Genomic DNA, 12654 nt, shown 5'->3' with positions numbered 1-12654 from the left:
TTTAGACATCCATCTGGAAATAATAATGATGACGATACAAATGAAACGACTGATGTAATGAATGAAATGAACAACTCAGTAATAAAAAGCCAAAGTTTGCCAAATCTCTACAGACGAAAACTCATGAGTAGCTCCATAAACTCTAATGCCCTCAGTACCTCTACGGTAAGCAAAATAAGTTACTTCATTTTAAATAATCATTTTAAGTATTAATAACAATAATTATAAAAACTCTTTTTTATAGGTCGACTCATTCTTAGCCAACCAAAGACTAACAGGCACACCTACTTGCATGAAAGTGTACGATGTATCACAAAATCGTTCATCTCACGGAAGTCAACATTCGGAGCCAATGAGTACTTCGTCAACTGAAAATCAATCTTCATCAGACAAAAGTCATCCAAAACAACAATTTAGTCTAGTAAAGCTATTTATGAAACAAAAAAGCATGAGCAACGATGGGATCGTTAGCATGGATCAATTAGACCGGTCGGAATGCTGGCCATCTAGTTCGGGCGGTGAGAGTGGAGATTCTATTGGAGAGCAAAAGTCGAGTGAATCTAAGCCGGCAGAGCGGCCCCAAGTAGAATTACCTTCTACTATTGATGATAACTCAACAATTTACGAAGAGTTGCCAGGAAATATACCTTACAACAATAGGGTGTATGATGAAGTTTTAATTGAAGAAGAAGAAACTAATGACGGCACAAAACTTAGTGATAGCGAATCCAACTTGTACGCTACTGTTAATAAACCTCACATCAAAAGAACAAACTTAAATATAATGAATAGCCCGTCAAAAATGAGAAACGCTAGAAAATCTTATTCTTCTCAATCCTCTGCAACAAGTGTGAGCATTTCGAGTTGTTCTGAGTCAGATGGTACACAAATCACAAGGATGAATAAATTACTACAACGTGAACCTTGTGACCATAAATCAACTTCCACTCACATCGAAGTCGATACAATAGATAAGAGTATGCAAACATCCAGCCTGCATCTCTCAAGCATGTCTCGTGAACATGAACTTATCAAAGTTGTTGAACCATCTTTCTTGGAGAAATTGAAAGAAGGCGATTGTGAAAAGCCAGTTTTTGTTTTATACCCAAATTACACCTTGCCAGACATTAGTTTCTTGAACGGCAGACCAAATATTTATTTGAACCCTATAAAAGTCAATGTATCAGCCAAGTCAAGTGAAAATAAAAGAAACAGGATGCAAGTCAAAGGGAAGCGGCCATTTTCATGCAACGACGTAGAGATGCTGAAAAAGAAAGGAGTAGGTCACATCAAAGACTGGGATTCGCTTAACTTCCTTCTGCCCGTAGAATGCAAACAACTTCTTTCTGAACTACCAGAATTGATGCATAATACGAAATGTGCAGAAAAATACTGTAATACACCTAAGTCAAAGAACAGACCTATGAGCTGTGATTGTAACAACTTAGCAGGCAACACTACTGCTGTATCGTCAAGCTCAAGTACCGCAACTCAACCGTCTTCTGGTTATCGTGGATCATCGACGATGCTTACTGATTCTTCTGCTCAAAACAGCCCCGCTCCAGCTGGTACTTTTAATCCTTTGTTTGTGTACCGTTATGACAGCGCTACTAGCTCAGAGGCAAGCGCTGTCAACAATGAAGGCCAGAGAGGTAATCCATCTATTCCCAAACGCTCACTTTCCTTAGCTGATCAAAATAGAATCGCTAAGCAAGGTGAACTAGCCCCACCAAGACCACCATTGCCGAAGAGTATTTTGCGTAAGTCTATGGACAAAACACGAAAATCCAGCTCCCACACAAAACGTTATAGTATGTTTGAAATGGACGAATATAATATGCAAGATCCTGTAGTGTGCATGACAGCTGCCACCGAACATAAAACCAAGAGGAGATCACTACAAGAGCCATATTATTTACAAAATCAAGGCATGGATTACAGGAAAAATAATGATTTAGCAGCTAAAAGGCTATCACAACAATTCCTTGACGCTGCTGATAAAGATGCTGACTACAATGAATATTATCAAGATGAGGGTGTTGGTACAGAAAGTAGTCTAGAATCAGGAAAATCAAATGAACTTAAGTTCCACAGGCCACATACGCCACCATTGCCAAAACCAAGAACTAAGAAAATGGAGTACACCGAATTTCCACCTCCAGGGGCACTCATAAGTAGTGCAGATTTGCAACAATTGGAAGAATTTCTTAAACTTAGCGGGGTCAATTGCCAAAATATGGATGAATGGGATCAAAATCAAGTGCAAAAGGTAAGGAGTCAGGTATCAAAATTCCTTCAAATGAAAAGATCTCAGGAAGAGAATCAGAGGTCCACAGAATCAAACGCTAGTAGTTGTAATAGCAAGAAATCTGTGAGCTTTGCACAGAAATCTGAGGGCAAGCCTGAAAGTCAACAAACGCAACTGAAGGCTGTGGACGAGTTGAAAGTGGACCCTCTTACGACTCCACCTAACTCACCCAATATTTCAGCAGTGATTGCGCAAAGACACTATCAGGTAAAATTAGTTCTGTTTTGTCTACATTGCTCACGCCTCATTGCCCATTGATTTCTGTGAGTACCTTTGGTTCTGAGTTTCCTAAGTTATTTTTATTTTATTTTTACATTGATTTATGTTATTTTTTTGTTTTAAGCACGCCTTTTAATTTTTTTTAGTCCTGTAATTAGCAAGCCCCTCGCGTTTGCTGACCACAATTATTATTTACTCATGGTTCATTTATCTGTTTACCTGTAACCTGTAATGCTACTGTTATAAAACTTGTTTTTATTATATATATTATTTAAATTATTATAGGGTAAGAACTTGGCTGAGATACCAATATGTGAGGAAGCTGAAGTAAGCCCGGATGAATTTATGAGCCCTATCCATCATGATGGAAGGGGGAAATATGACCTTATCGACGTGTCACAAAAAAGAGGTAAAAACAATTTAATCCACATGATTTAGAGCAATAATCTTATTGAGTATTGAATGTATTTAATGAAATTTGATTATAATTGTATTTTTTTGTTTTAGCCTTGGTCTCAAATGTGACAGATGCTGTTGAGATGCTAATCCAACATTTCTCTTCCGCAACTGACCAGGCGGAATTAGCGTTCTTAGGCGACTCAAAACAGTCTCCAGCGTGCGCTAAAATAGCATTGAATGCATTATGTCCAGCTCTGTATGCAATATTTAGAGATGGACTCAAAGAGAATATTGAAACATCATTTGGAGCTGTAAACAACTCGGTTTGGCAAATGGTGGAGGCTACAGCGAGACAAGGTAAAACTTTTAATATACGCTTATCTCATTTTAAGACTTATCTCACTAAGAGCCCAGTACAAACAATACATCTTTATTTTAGGTCCAATAACGAAGTCTTTGAACGAGCTGGTTCTAAGGATTAACAGTGAAGATGCCGTAAATGAGGGTCTCGTTAAATTTAACGCATTTATCTTGGGCCTCCTGAAGTAAGTAAACTTAATATTTGACAATATTGTTCTTAAATACTCTTATTTTGATAATTTCATCATACTTACTTTTTTCGATGCAGTGCACAGTCAGTGGACGCGTGGGTATCATACGTACGGACCAGAGAATCGATTCTTGCCAAGCACTATGATTCCGATTCCTTGATTCTTGCCGGCTGCATCGGAGACTCTAGATGTCGGGCGCTCTTAGACACTCTCCTCACTAGCTTGGAGCCCCTCAAACTGCTACCTTTCTCTCTGGACCTTATGTTTGAAATGCGTGAACTACACCGAAGCTTCAAGAGGATAGAAAGTGACATGCGCGCTGCTAGTCGGGTAAGTTTCAATAGTTATCATTATCATAATGTATCTTGTAAAATAACCTAAACATTTAACCAATTCAGACTCGATATTTTCTGTATCGGGTAAGTAACAATAACGTGTCGTTTCGTTAGGGTATCAAGACCACCTTATACATACTGAACTCCCGCCTACTCGAGCAGACATCGCTTTATTTGCATTTTATTGTTTACTGCATGTGCTTACGAATCACGACTCACGGCGCGCTCGTCTACGCGGATTATTTTAGCATTTAGTTTCGTGCACAGCTTTCATAAAATGCAAATAAAGGCATGGTCTTACAATCGATATCGGTCTGACCTTGTCAAACAAACTTTCCTAACTAATAACAAACGGCATGATGCATGATGCTAAAACAACTTTGATGTATTTAACAGCCCACTTCGATTAACACTCCACCACTAACACTGAACCAACGGAATTTGTTGAAACTGGTGCGGTCGATGCAATCGAGCGGCCTCTCGAGCGATGATTGTCAGACTAGTGTCATTATGAGGCATAAAGAGCCAAAAAACAAAGAACCATCAACCCCCGATCTGCTTAATGATTCGGCGAATGTTAAAACGACACTAGAGAAAACCAGACCGCGGTCATGTGTCAACCCTTCTGCGATTGGCTACGACATGTGTCCGAACAATAGCCGGATTGAAATGGAGACAAACCGCAGATGGTCAGGTGTCCAGTTAGGCTCGAAGCTGATGCAGGCGTTCGATCGGCTCGTCTTCGATGACAGTGACGATTACACCGATAGCTTAGAGAACAATAAGCCTAGTAAACCAAATAACGAGACGAAGGTAACTTGGTGGAGCCTTGTGTTGTTTTCGGTGTGCTTCATTTGGTAGCCCGTTGTGATTCTGTTCATCCTGGTCATTTGCAGCCCACTTTTATTTGGCACCGCCTGCTTTCGGCTTATAACAATTATTTGCAGTGTCACGTTTATGCTTTTTCCACGTGTTTCGTTTGCTCATTGTGTTAGCAGTATTTAAGATCCCTTGTCATGTGACTTTACTATCTGTTATTTTGAAAATATTATCACTAGAATTTATTCCTCCACTTACATTTTCTAAATTCGGTAATTAAAATTGTTTTTCAAGTTCATCCCTTCCTGCACACCCTATAAATACAAACTGTGCATTATAGTTGGACACGAGCGGCGAGGAGCAGTTCAGGCCAAGCTCGGCGGGAAGCTGCGCAAGCGGCAACACTGGCAACGGCAGCAACAACTCTGGCGGCAAGTTCCGTCGGCTGCAGCTCAAGTGGGAGCTGCTGAGTAACGCGGAGAGCCCGAGTACACCGTCAGGTAAATAAACGATGTTCTATAAAGATCCCCTCAGAAATAGGTCACTCAATTTTCTTTTTCAAAAGCTGTTGAGAAAACATTTTAACATCAACACAACGCATTTCCAGCGAAAAATATGGATATGAATATCCGTTTACTTACAAGTGGGTTTTTCATCGACAAAATAATTATGTATTTTTAGATCGCCATTTTACAACATCTGATATAAACAATGCAACATCAGATTATAATGCAAACATTTTTTGTCTGGGAAGCAGCTGATGAGTGGTATTTTGTGATATTTTGTTTATTGCTCTTCTGCTCATGACCTCCAAAATTGTAATAATATTATTATAAGTACATGATACGTACTTACAAATTCACTCCAGATGAACTTGATAAGCTTGTATATGTGATTATATGGAATTTATTCAATTGCTTCCAGGTGAAACTTCACCAGCTGCGGCTCGAGGCTCCAAGATACCTCGGCCCGTGTCCTCTCCCGTGCGACCTCAAGCACCGACTCTGCAGTCACCAGCAAAGGCCCAGCATCGGTCAGTATACTCTAATTTTCATAGACTTTTATAATTTGCAATTCATGGCGACGTCATTTCTAAATTGTTATATTTTTCTTAATTTTATACTGTTTGGTTTAAACAATTGAAGACTGACTGAAGAACAGAATCCTATTTCTTTTCTGTAAAGTTTAAACAAATTGGTCCATTTTTACCAATATTGTTGTTTCAATTCAATTTGTGTGCAATTAAACTCAGTCATACGATCATATTTCATACAGGCATCCAAATATAAATGATTGCGTCAACCGCAATAAATGACGCATTTGTATTGTTGTAATTAGGTTACTTGATAAAACCTCATCAAACGATCCAACTATAATAATTACAGCGGTATACCAGTGCCGGTTCGGAAAGGCACGTCGCCTACCACGACGACGCCTCGGTCTGCTTCGGCCAGACCTGGCGTCTCCGGCAAGAAACCACCGCAACCTGCTAACAGGTATTTTAATAACTATGTTAAACTCCAATATAAAGTGGGAATGTAGCAAATTCTTGAAGTTGATAAAAATCAATCAAATTGTCACTTGTTTACATTAGTCTTAATGTCACGCACTGCTATCATAATTTGGTGATGGTTCTTCTGTTTCTAATAAGCAGTAGAAAGAAACATTCTTATTGGTGTTAGGTTATTATGTAGGTACTTCATATTTTATCAGCTTATATATTTATTTATTTATTAATCCAGTTTGTAATGTTTTCAAGAATTTTTTTTTCATTTAATTTCAAATTGTGTATTAGATGTTAGGGCTACATTAATTTGTTATAACTATGCGTGATATCTTCAGAACACCCGAAATGCCCGTGAAGAAAGCAAAAGTAAACCAACCGCGACTGTCCAATGACGCTGTCGCTAAACCCACAACAAATGCTAAGAAATCGTCGTATGTAAAATTAATGGAAATTTAACACACTAATATTGTGGTTATGCTGTCGAAAATTAAAAAAAACCTTAACAGCATGTCTCACAAAATCGCATGAGGCGTTTTGTTACTATCGACATAGAAACTGTTTATTACCATCAAAACAAGCTCAACCTTTTAATTGGTTAACAATCTTATTGTATGTTTTACTAATCAATCTTTCCGCATGAATGAACAATGAATGGAACTAATGATCGCATCCTGGGATGTTGAGTGCATTGACTTCTTAACTTTTTTAGCATTGTTGTTTCTAACGTATAATATGATGGTAGGACGTCTAGAGTAGACCAGACGTGGCAGGCGGGCGCGGCGCCGCGGCCATCTTCTCTCCCCTACGGCAGGGCGCCGCCTCCAGCGGCCCCGCGCCGCGCCGCCTCTTCCTCAGCATCACGACCTCATCACACCACCAATCAGCAGAAGCATAAGTAAGCCACTTTATTGAAAATATTTAAAAAAAAGTATAAAGTCGTCCAATGGTTTTTGGATTGTTCTAATTTTTAAAGGTGTATACAATTTTTCCTCTAGAAGTAAGAATTACGTTATTCCAGGTGTAAGCTATGATGCCTTTTGGAACGTTATGTGGCCCAATATACACGGGGTATATTTTAAGAGAGTGTAGTACGCCAAAAACTGCTGAAGGCATATTGTTTTAAAAAAAGGTCCACACTAATTGAACCCAGTTATTTTGAAAACAAGAAAAGAAAATAAATTTTTTGATGCTTTTATAACTGACTGTCTTTTAATTTTCAGGTATGTTAGAACACTATGGCATCGGTTGCCGTCTGATTCGGGACACCTTGCATTTAATGAAGGAGAGCGTCTTCGCCTGATACTCGAGGTAGATGATCAGTATCTATTGTGCTGCAGAGGAGACCAGAAGGGTCTAGTTCCTCGCGATGCCGTATTGTTAGAGGACTTCTGATATTGGCAGCCATAGCATGATTGGCAATGGCAGCCTTGCTGGCGCCCGTTGCGTTTGAACGGCTACTTTGGGAAGAAGTAAATGAAATCATAAAAGAACCTCCTCGTTTACTTTTTGATCATCAAAATAATATCCGCAGTGTTGAATCCTTTCATAATATGAGAAGCTGAGTGATATTACAGTTATTACTTACTTCTAGATAAAAAGTAAACTGGGAGGGCTATACGTTCGAGAATAGTGCGATGTTACCTGGAACATTTGGTTTGTGTTTGATTTGTGACTGTGAATTGGCTAATTTGGAAGGTATACAAGTGAAATGTGATCGGAACTCTGCCGTTCAAGAACTATGTAAATACAGTTACTATTTTATTATCGAGTCCTTTCGTCTTTAAGATTTATTCTGTCTTATTATTTAAATAGTTTGTTTTTGTTGTTACCTTGAAATCATTATTCATTATCTCTACTTCATCATTATATCTTAATCACTTAATATCGAACTCTCACGTTTCTGATTCAGTAGTAGTAAAATCTAGTCTTATGTTTTAAGGCACGACAAGGTCTTGGACTGTAAATAAAATATTATTGTAAGAACATTAATCATGGAATATTTACTGTGAGGGAACCAACGTTTTATCAACAGTTAATGTTTTCTCTGTGGGATGTGATATAGGTAAATTATTTACGTTTTACTTTAAGGACAAATCTCATACTTTTAAGGTCAAACTCTTTTGTATGGTATCTAAATTCATAATCAAAATATCATTGTTGCTGAGAGAAAGGCACCAGGTAATTCGGTGTTTAGGTAAATTTCGTAACTTCAATGTGAAATTGATGTCTAATGTTACCCTTGTAATGTAAAAATAATTAAATATGCATAAAAGTGAGAAATGCATGTGTATTATAGTATATTGCAAAATTAACTTTGCTTCGTTGAATAGAAATAGTTAAATATCATACTTTAATGTAGTAAGGGTATCTACCAGCCAGATTTATGAACATACCTACGTTTAATCAGGAATCCACGGATTGCACTTTACTAATATGTTTAGTTAGTAACAGCATGCAGCCTCTCCTCATCACCTTCCTTTCGTGGTCTGTGGTTCTCTTTGGTTCCATAACTGCCATAACTGGGGTAGCTTAACAGGTGTACTTTACTAACTGCACGGCCTTTACCATGAATCCTTTCCTCACAGCTGGCCTCCAGTTGTCACAATATTGCAGATTAAAATTGGTGTTGGAGCTTAACATTGGTCACCACTAATCGCATCTGCCTCTCCTCTGTACTCCCTTAACCTACAACTTCAACGCTAATTACAGTAACTACAGCCGAGTGGTTGGAAGCAGTAGGTAATATTGGTACGCCTTACCGCATTATCGTTAACAAATACCCACCCATTGCTGAATTAACTGGACTCACGAATATTGTGATACAATAATCATATCACTGCTTGAAAGCGGGTCGCAAAGAAAAATGATATTTTTGGTACGAATTTGTATTGCTCAATATGGGAAGACATCATGATATGATCAATTGATATTCGCGACTTAATACTCATGTAATCTTCATAATATTGTAATCGTGGACTTATGTCAGTATTTATCGATGTAAAGTATTTGTATATAATATGTTATTATGGTTAGTAGTGAAATTAGAGATCAAAATTTGTAACAAAACTTTGAAATGCACGATACAGTTCCTCTCGTAGTCAGTCGTGCTAACGAGTCACTTTGGTGAAGTAGTCGGTATAAACGTATACTCGTACTTCTAGTGATCAAAATTATTAATCGCGTAATGCGGTGCCTTTCTCGATGCGTGTGATAATATCGATTATTTAAATATCGATGCTCTTGCCGACTGCGTTCAGCAATCAAAGAAACAAGAGGCTCGTCATGATAATCTCATTCTTAATAAGATGAACGTAAGTTGACACAAATTTAGGACTGTACAATAGATATAATTCATCATACAATAATTAGGATGTTATTCGAAAACATAGCGAAAATGTTACTAGCTGTCATTACCTGCGTATTATTAATGCAATTTTCGTTTGTAATATACTTACCTAGGCGTCTCATTACCCATCTTAGTATATTAGCGCTTCGTGACTGAATGATGTGATGTGGCCTTTTGTATGTATTAAAGTTATATTAGTGTTACTGTGTTGTGCGTGTGCGCTTGTTGCATCAGTCGGAGTAATCATTGTATCGTCTACTTAAGTAAAGTAGCATCTGCGTATGCTTCCACGGATAAATTTATGTAATTTATAGTAATCGAAACCCTAATGGCCGTTAAAGTATTAGTTGAATGAACTAGCAAGAACGGAGAATGCGTGCTTCGCTTCCACGTACCGCTTGCAGTTCGCGTGCGCGTTAGGCGTTTGTAGACGTAAGTTTTTATCAACAGTTTGTATTATCGAATGTTGAACAGGTTTTTTATAAAATGACATTAACTCCTGCGCGTTCGTTTCATTACATTGTTGGGTAGGATGTGGTGAGTAATGTCCTCATCGGTACAAGTGTTAAGTTATTTTACGATTATTGTGTGTAAGGCTTTATTTATAATTTCGATCGGGATCAATATAAGTTGAACTTTGAGTTAAAATCTTTATTTTCTTAAGAAAAAAAAAATAAAAACAAAAAAGAGGCTTTTCGTTAACCGCGAAACGCCAACGAACGACTGAGAAATTAATTCCGAATACTGTACTAATTAAGTTTACCTCGAAAATAAAAATACTATGATTATTATATTTCGACATTTTGTCATTCAGTGTATGTATTTGTTTAAAGATATTTTATTTATGTTAAGTGCCATAATTTAATGAATTAACAATTGATAAAATATTATTGTAATGCATAACCATGTACACCAATTAAAAATATGTAAAACCAATTGTTGTTTCCTTTCCACCAATTTTGATGTTTAGTTTTTTTTTCCTTTAAATTAAATAAAACAAACCTATAGGTTAAAGAGGATATTAATAAATAACAAACACTAATTTTACTGACACTTTATTTATTAATCAAACGTATTTAATTTCTACATGAATTCTACACTAATAACTATAAGCCACATTGACTTGCATAGACACTCTTTTTTACTACTTATACTTAATAAAATCTATTTTTTTTAAATACATTTTATCTTTTTTTTTAATATTTGGTAATAACATTTATTAAAATCATGTAACCAGGCCTGTTCATCTCCGCGAGTTTACATCGAAAACAAAACACGTACGATTGCCCCCTACAAGAGTACTATTCGACAAGGCCTCACATACGAGCGGCCTTGTCGAATAGTATCCTGTAGGTGGGCCATCGTGTGTGTTTTGTTTTCGATGTAAACTCGCGGAGATGAACAGGCCTGGTAGTACTTATTATTATTCTGTGATGTAACAGACAATCTACAGACAACGCTTCTAATAAAAACAACGTAAGGTACATTTATTAATACTGCAAATTAATATTGATAAAAATTGCCAATCGTAGACAAACTAGGTATCACCTAGGTAACCAAAATGTAGACTGAAGGTTTTCTAAAAATACAATAAGTGAAAAAAATTATATCAATTAATTTTCTGGGTAGGTGTCACATTTCAAATCTCTATGATTGTATTAGCTGTAGTGTATGGGACTGTGAAACATCAATGTGTAGAAAACGTCCGTGATTTAGTGACGTGGGCCAGCGGTTCAAGCAAACATTGCAGTACATTAAGTAAGTTTCATTTCATGTAAGACTTGTTTAGCCACATAAATTGATAAATATACATCAAAATCTAAGTGAACCAGCTGCAAATCCAAGTGCTACTAGGTAACTGAGTGATGTGGACCCATATCGTTACATAATTTTATAATTAAGTAGGTATATCTCTACTACTAACATTGACAATAGCATTGAGATAGAGAAGAAAGCACTTACAATAATTAATAACACCATTCAACGGTAAACATAACAACTGCGTAAAATTCACAGCAAAGCAGGTGGAACGCGAATTTTCCCCAGTTTTCCCCTTGTAAATTTTAGATCATGAAAAAGCATCTATATTACTAAATTACTATCACTCACATTGACTTTAGCATTAAAAGTTATAAAGTTGAACTAGGTAGACAGTTACATCAAAAACTTGAAGTTGAAACACAGTGACGTCGTTTCGCTGGCACCATCAATGTGCGATAGCTCTCGCGATGCCCGATGCTCCATCAAAAAGATTCCAAATGCTATCATTGCCAATTTTACATTAGCTCTGAACAATAAAGTACACCTTCATTCATCAATAAATAGAAAGTGTCATTGAAGGCGGAACGCGCTGGTTTCAACAACACGAGCTCCTTTTGTTGCTCCAATGAAGAGATTAAATGCTTTTCTACCACTAACACCGACATTAGCATTAAATATAGACTTATCAATTACATCAATAAATAGAAAACGCCGGGCGCTGCGTGAGCGAAGTGCGTCTTGAGCAAGCGGAGCGTGGTGGGTCCCGGGCGCTCGCTGGTCGTGCCATAGATGAGCGGCGGTTTCTCTCGTTGTTCCTTCGCACTATGTTGTCTTCCTCGTCCAGCAAGACCTGGGGCTTGCGGCGAGGAGACAGGGCTCGCGGTGTGCGCGGCGTACGCGGCGCCCGCGCAGAACGGCAGCGCGACAAAGGACGATCGTCGTTCCATTCTTCTGTCACGTAGTAGTGCTCCTGTGTGGAAGTTGTAAAGTTATAGAATTTGTTTAAAATTATTTTTAGTTAGTAGATTTTAGGTTAAGTCGCAGTTTTGATATTAAAATGTGATTTTTAGAATTTTTATTTACAACTTTATCAAGATTTTGGATAAAAGTTTTGTAACTTTCTTGTGGAACGAAGACTAAAATAAAAGTTCGGCTAATCGCTGCTAATCATAACGCCTTCTATCTCGGTTGTCATTAGTAAAGTGCAGTAATTAAAAATAATTAATTCATAAACAGTCAATTAATTAAATAAATAGTTATAACAGAACTATGATTCCTGTTATCTAAGAATAATGTTCTCAAAGTTCGTACATATTCAAATCTACTACACAAAATAATTAATGATTGACTGTAACTTAGAGCTCGACCAATGAGTACGAGTACCATCGATAAGATTATTTTAATATGTG

At 37.3% G+C, this 12654-nt stretch overlaps 1 protein-coding gene across 9 annotated transcripts in view; it reads left to right on the top strand.

Annotated features, from left to right (window-relative positions):
• The window catches only part of LOC135076878 (uncharacterized), a 92921-nt gene extending 82501 nt beyond the window's left edge, over positions 1-10420 (top strand). For 7 of the 9 annotated variants that reach the window (XM_063971365.1, XM_063971364.1, XM_063971360.1 and 4 more), the window contains 13 exons: positions 6-165; positions 245-2269; positions 2813-2936; positions 3035-3283; positions 3366-3471; positions 3555-3807; positions 4209-4625; positions 4972-5131; positions 5556-5664; positions 6017-6127; positions 6474-6569; positions 6881-7033; positions 7359-10420. In XM_063971365.1, the coding sequence (XP_063827435.1) occupies positions 6-165; positions 245-2269; positions 2813-2936; positions 3035-3283; positions 3366-3471; positions 3555-3807; positions 4209-4625; positions 4972-5131; positions 5556-5664; positions 6017-6127; positions 6474-6569; positions 6881-7033; positions 7359-7530 (4135 nt within the window). In that variant the 3' untranslated portion in view covers positions 7531-10420. The remainder of the gene's footprint in view (positions 1-5; positions 166-244; positions 2270-2812; positions 2937-3034; positions 3284-3365; positions 3472-3554; positions 3808-4208; positions 4626-4971; positions 5132-5555; positions 5665-6016; positions 6128-6473; positions 6570-6880; positions 7034-7358) is intronic. The other 2 variants (XM_063971362.1, XM_063971367.1) reach the window with 2 other exon arrangements.
• The last annotated feature ends 2234 nt before the right edge of the window (positions 10421-12654 follow it).

This window comes from Ostrinia nubilalis, chromosome 12 (assembly GCF_963855985.1).
Source record: "Ostrinia nubilalis chromosome 12, ilOstNubi1.1, whole genome shotgun sequence".
Classification (NCBI taxonomy): Eukaryota; Metazoa; Arthropoda; class Insecta; order Lepidoptera; family Crambidae; genus Ostrinia; species Ostrinia nubilalis.
Note: the sequence above shows the minus strand (reverse complement) of the source record. Positions and strands in the feature narration are given on the sequence as shown.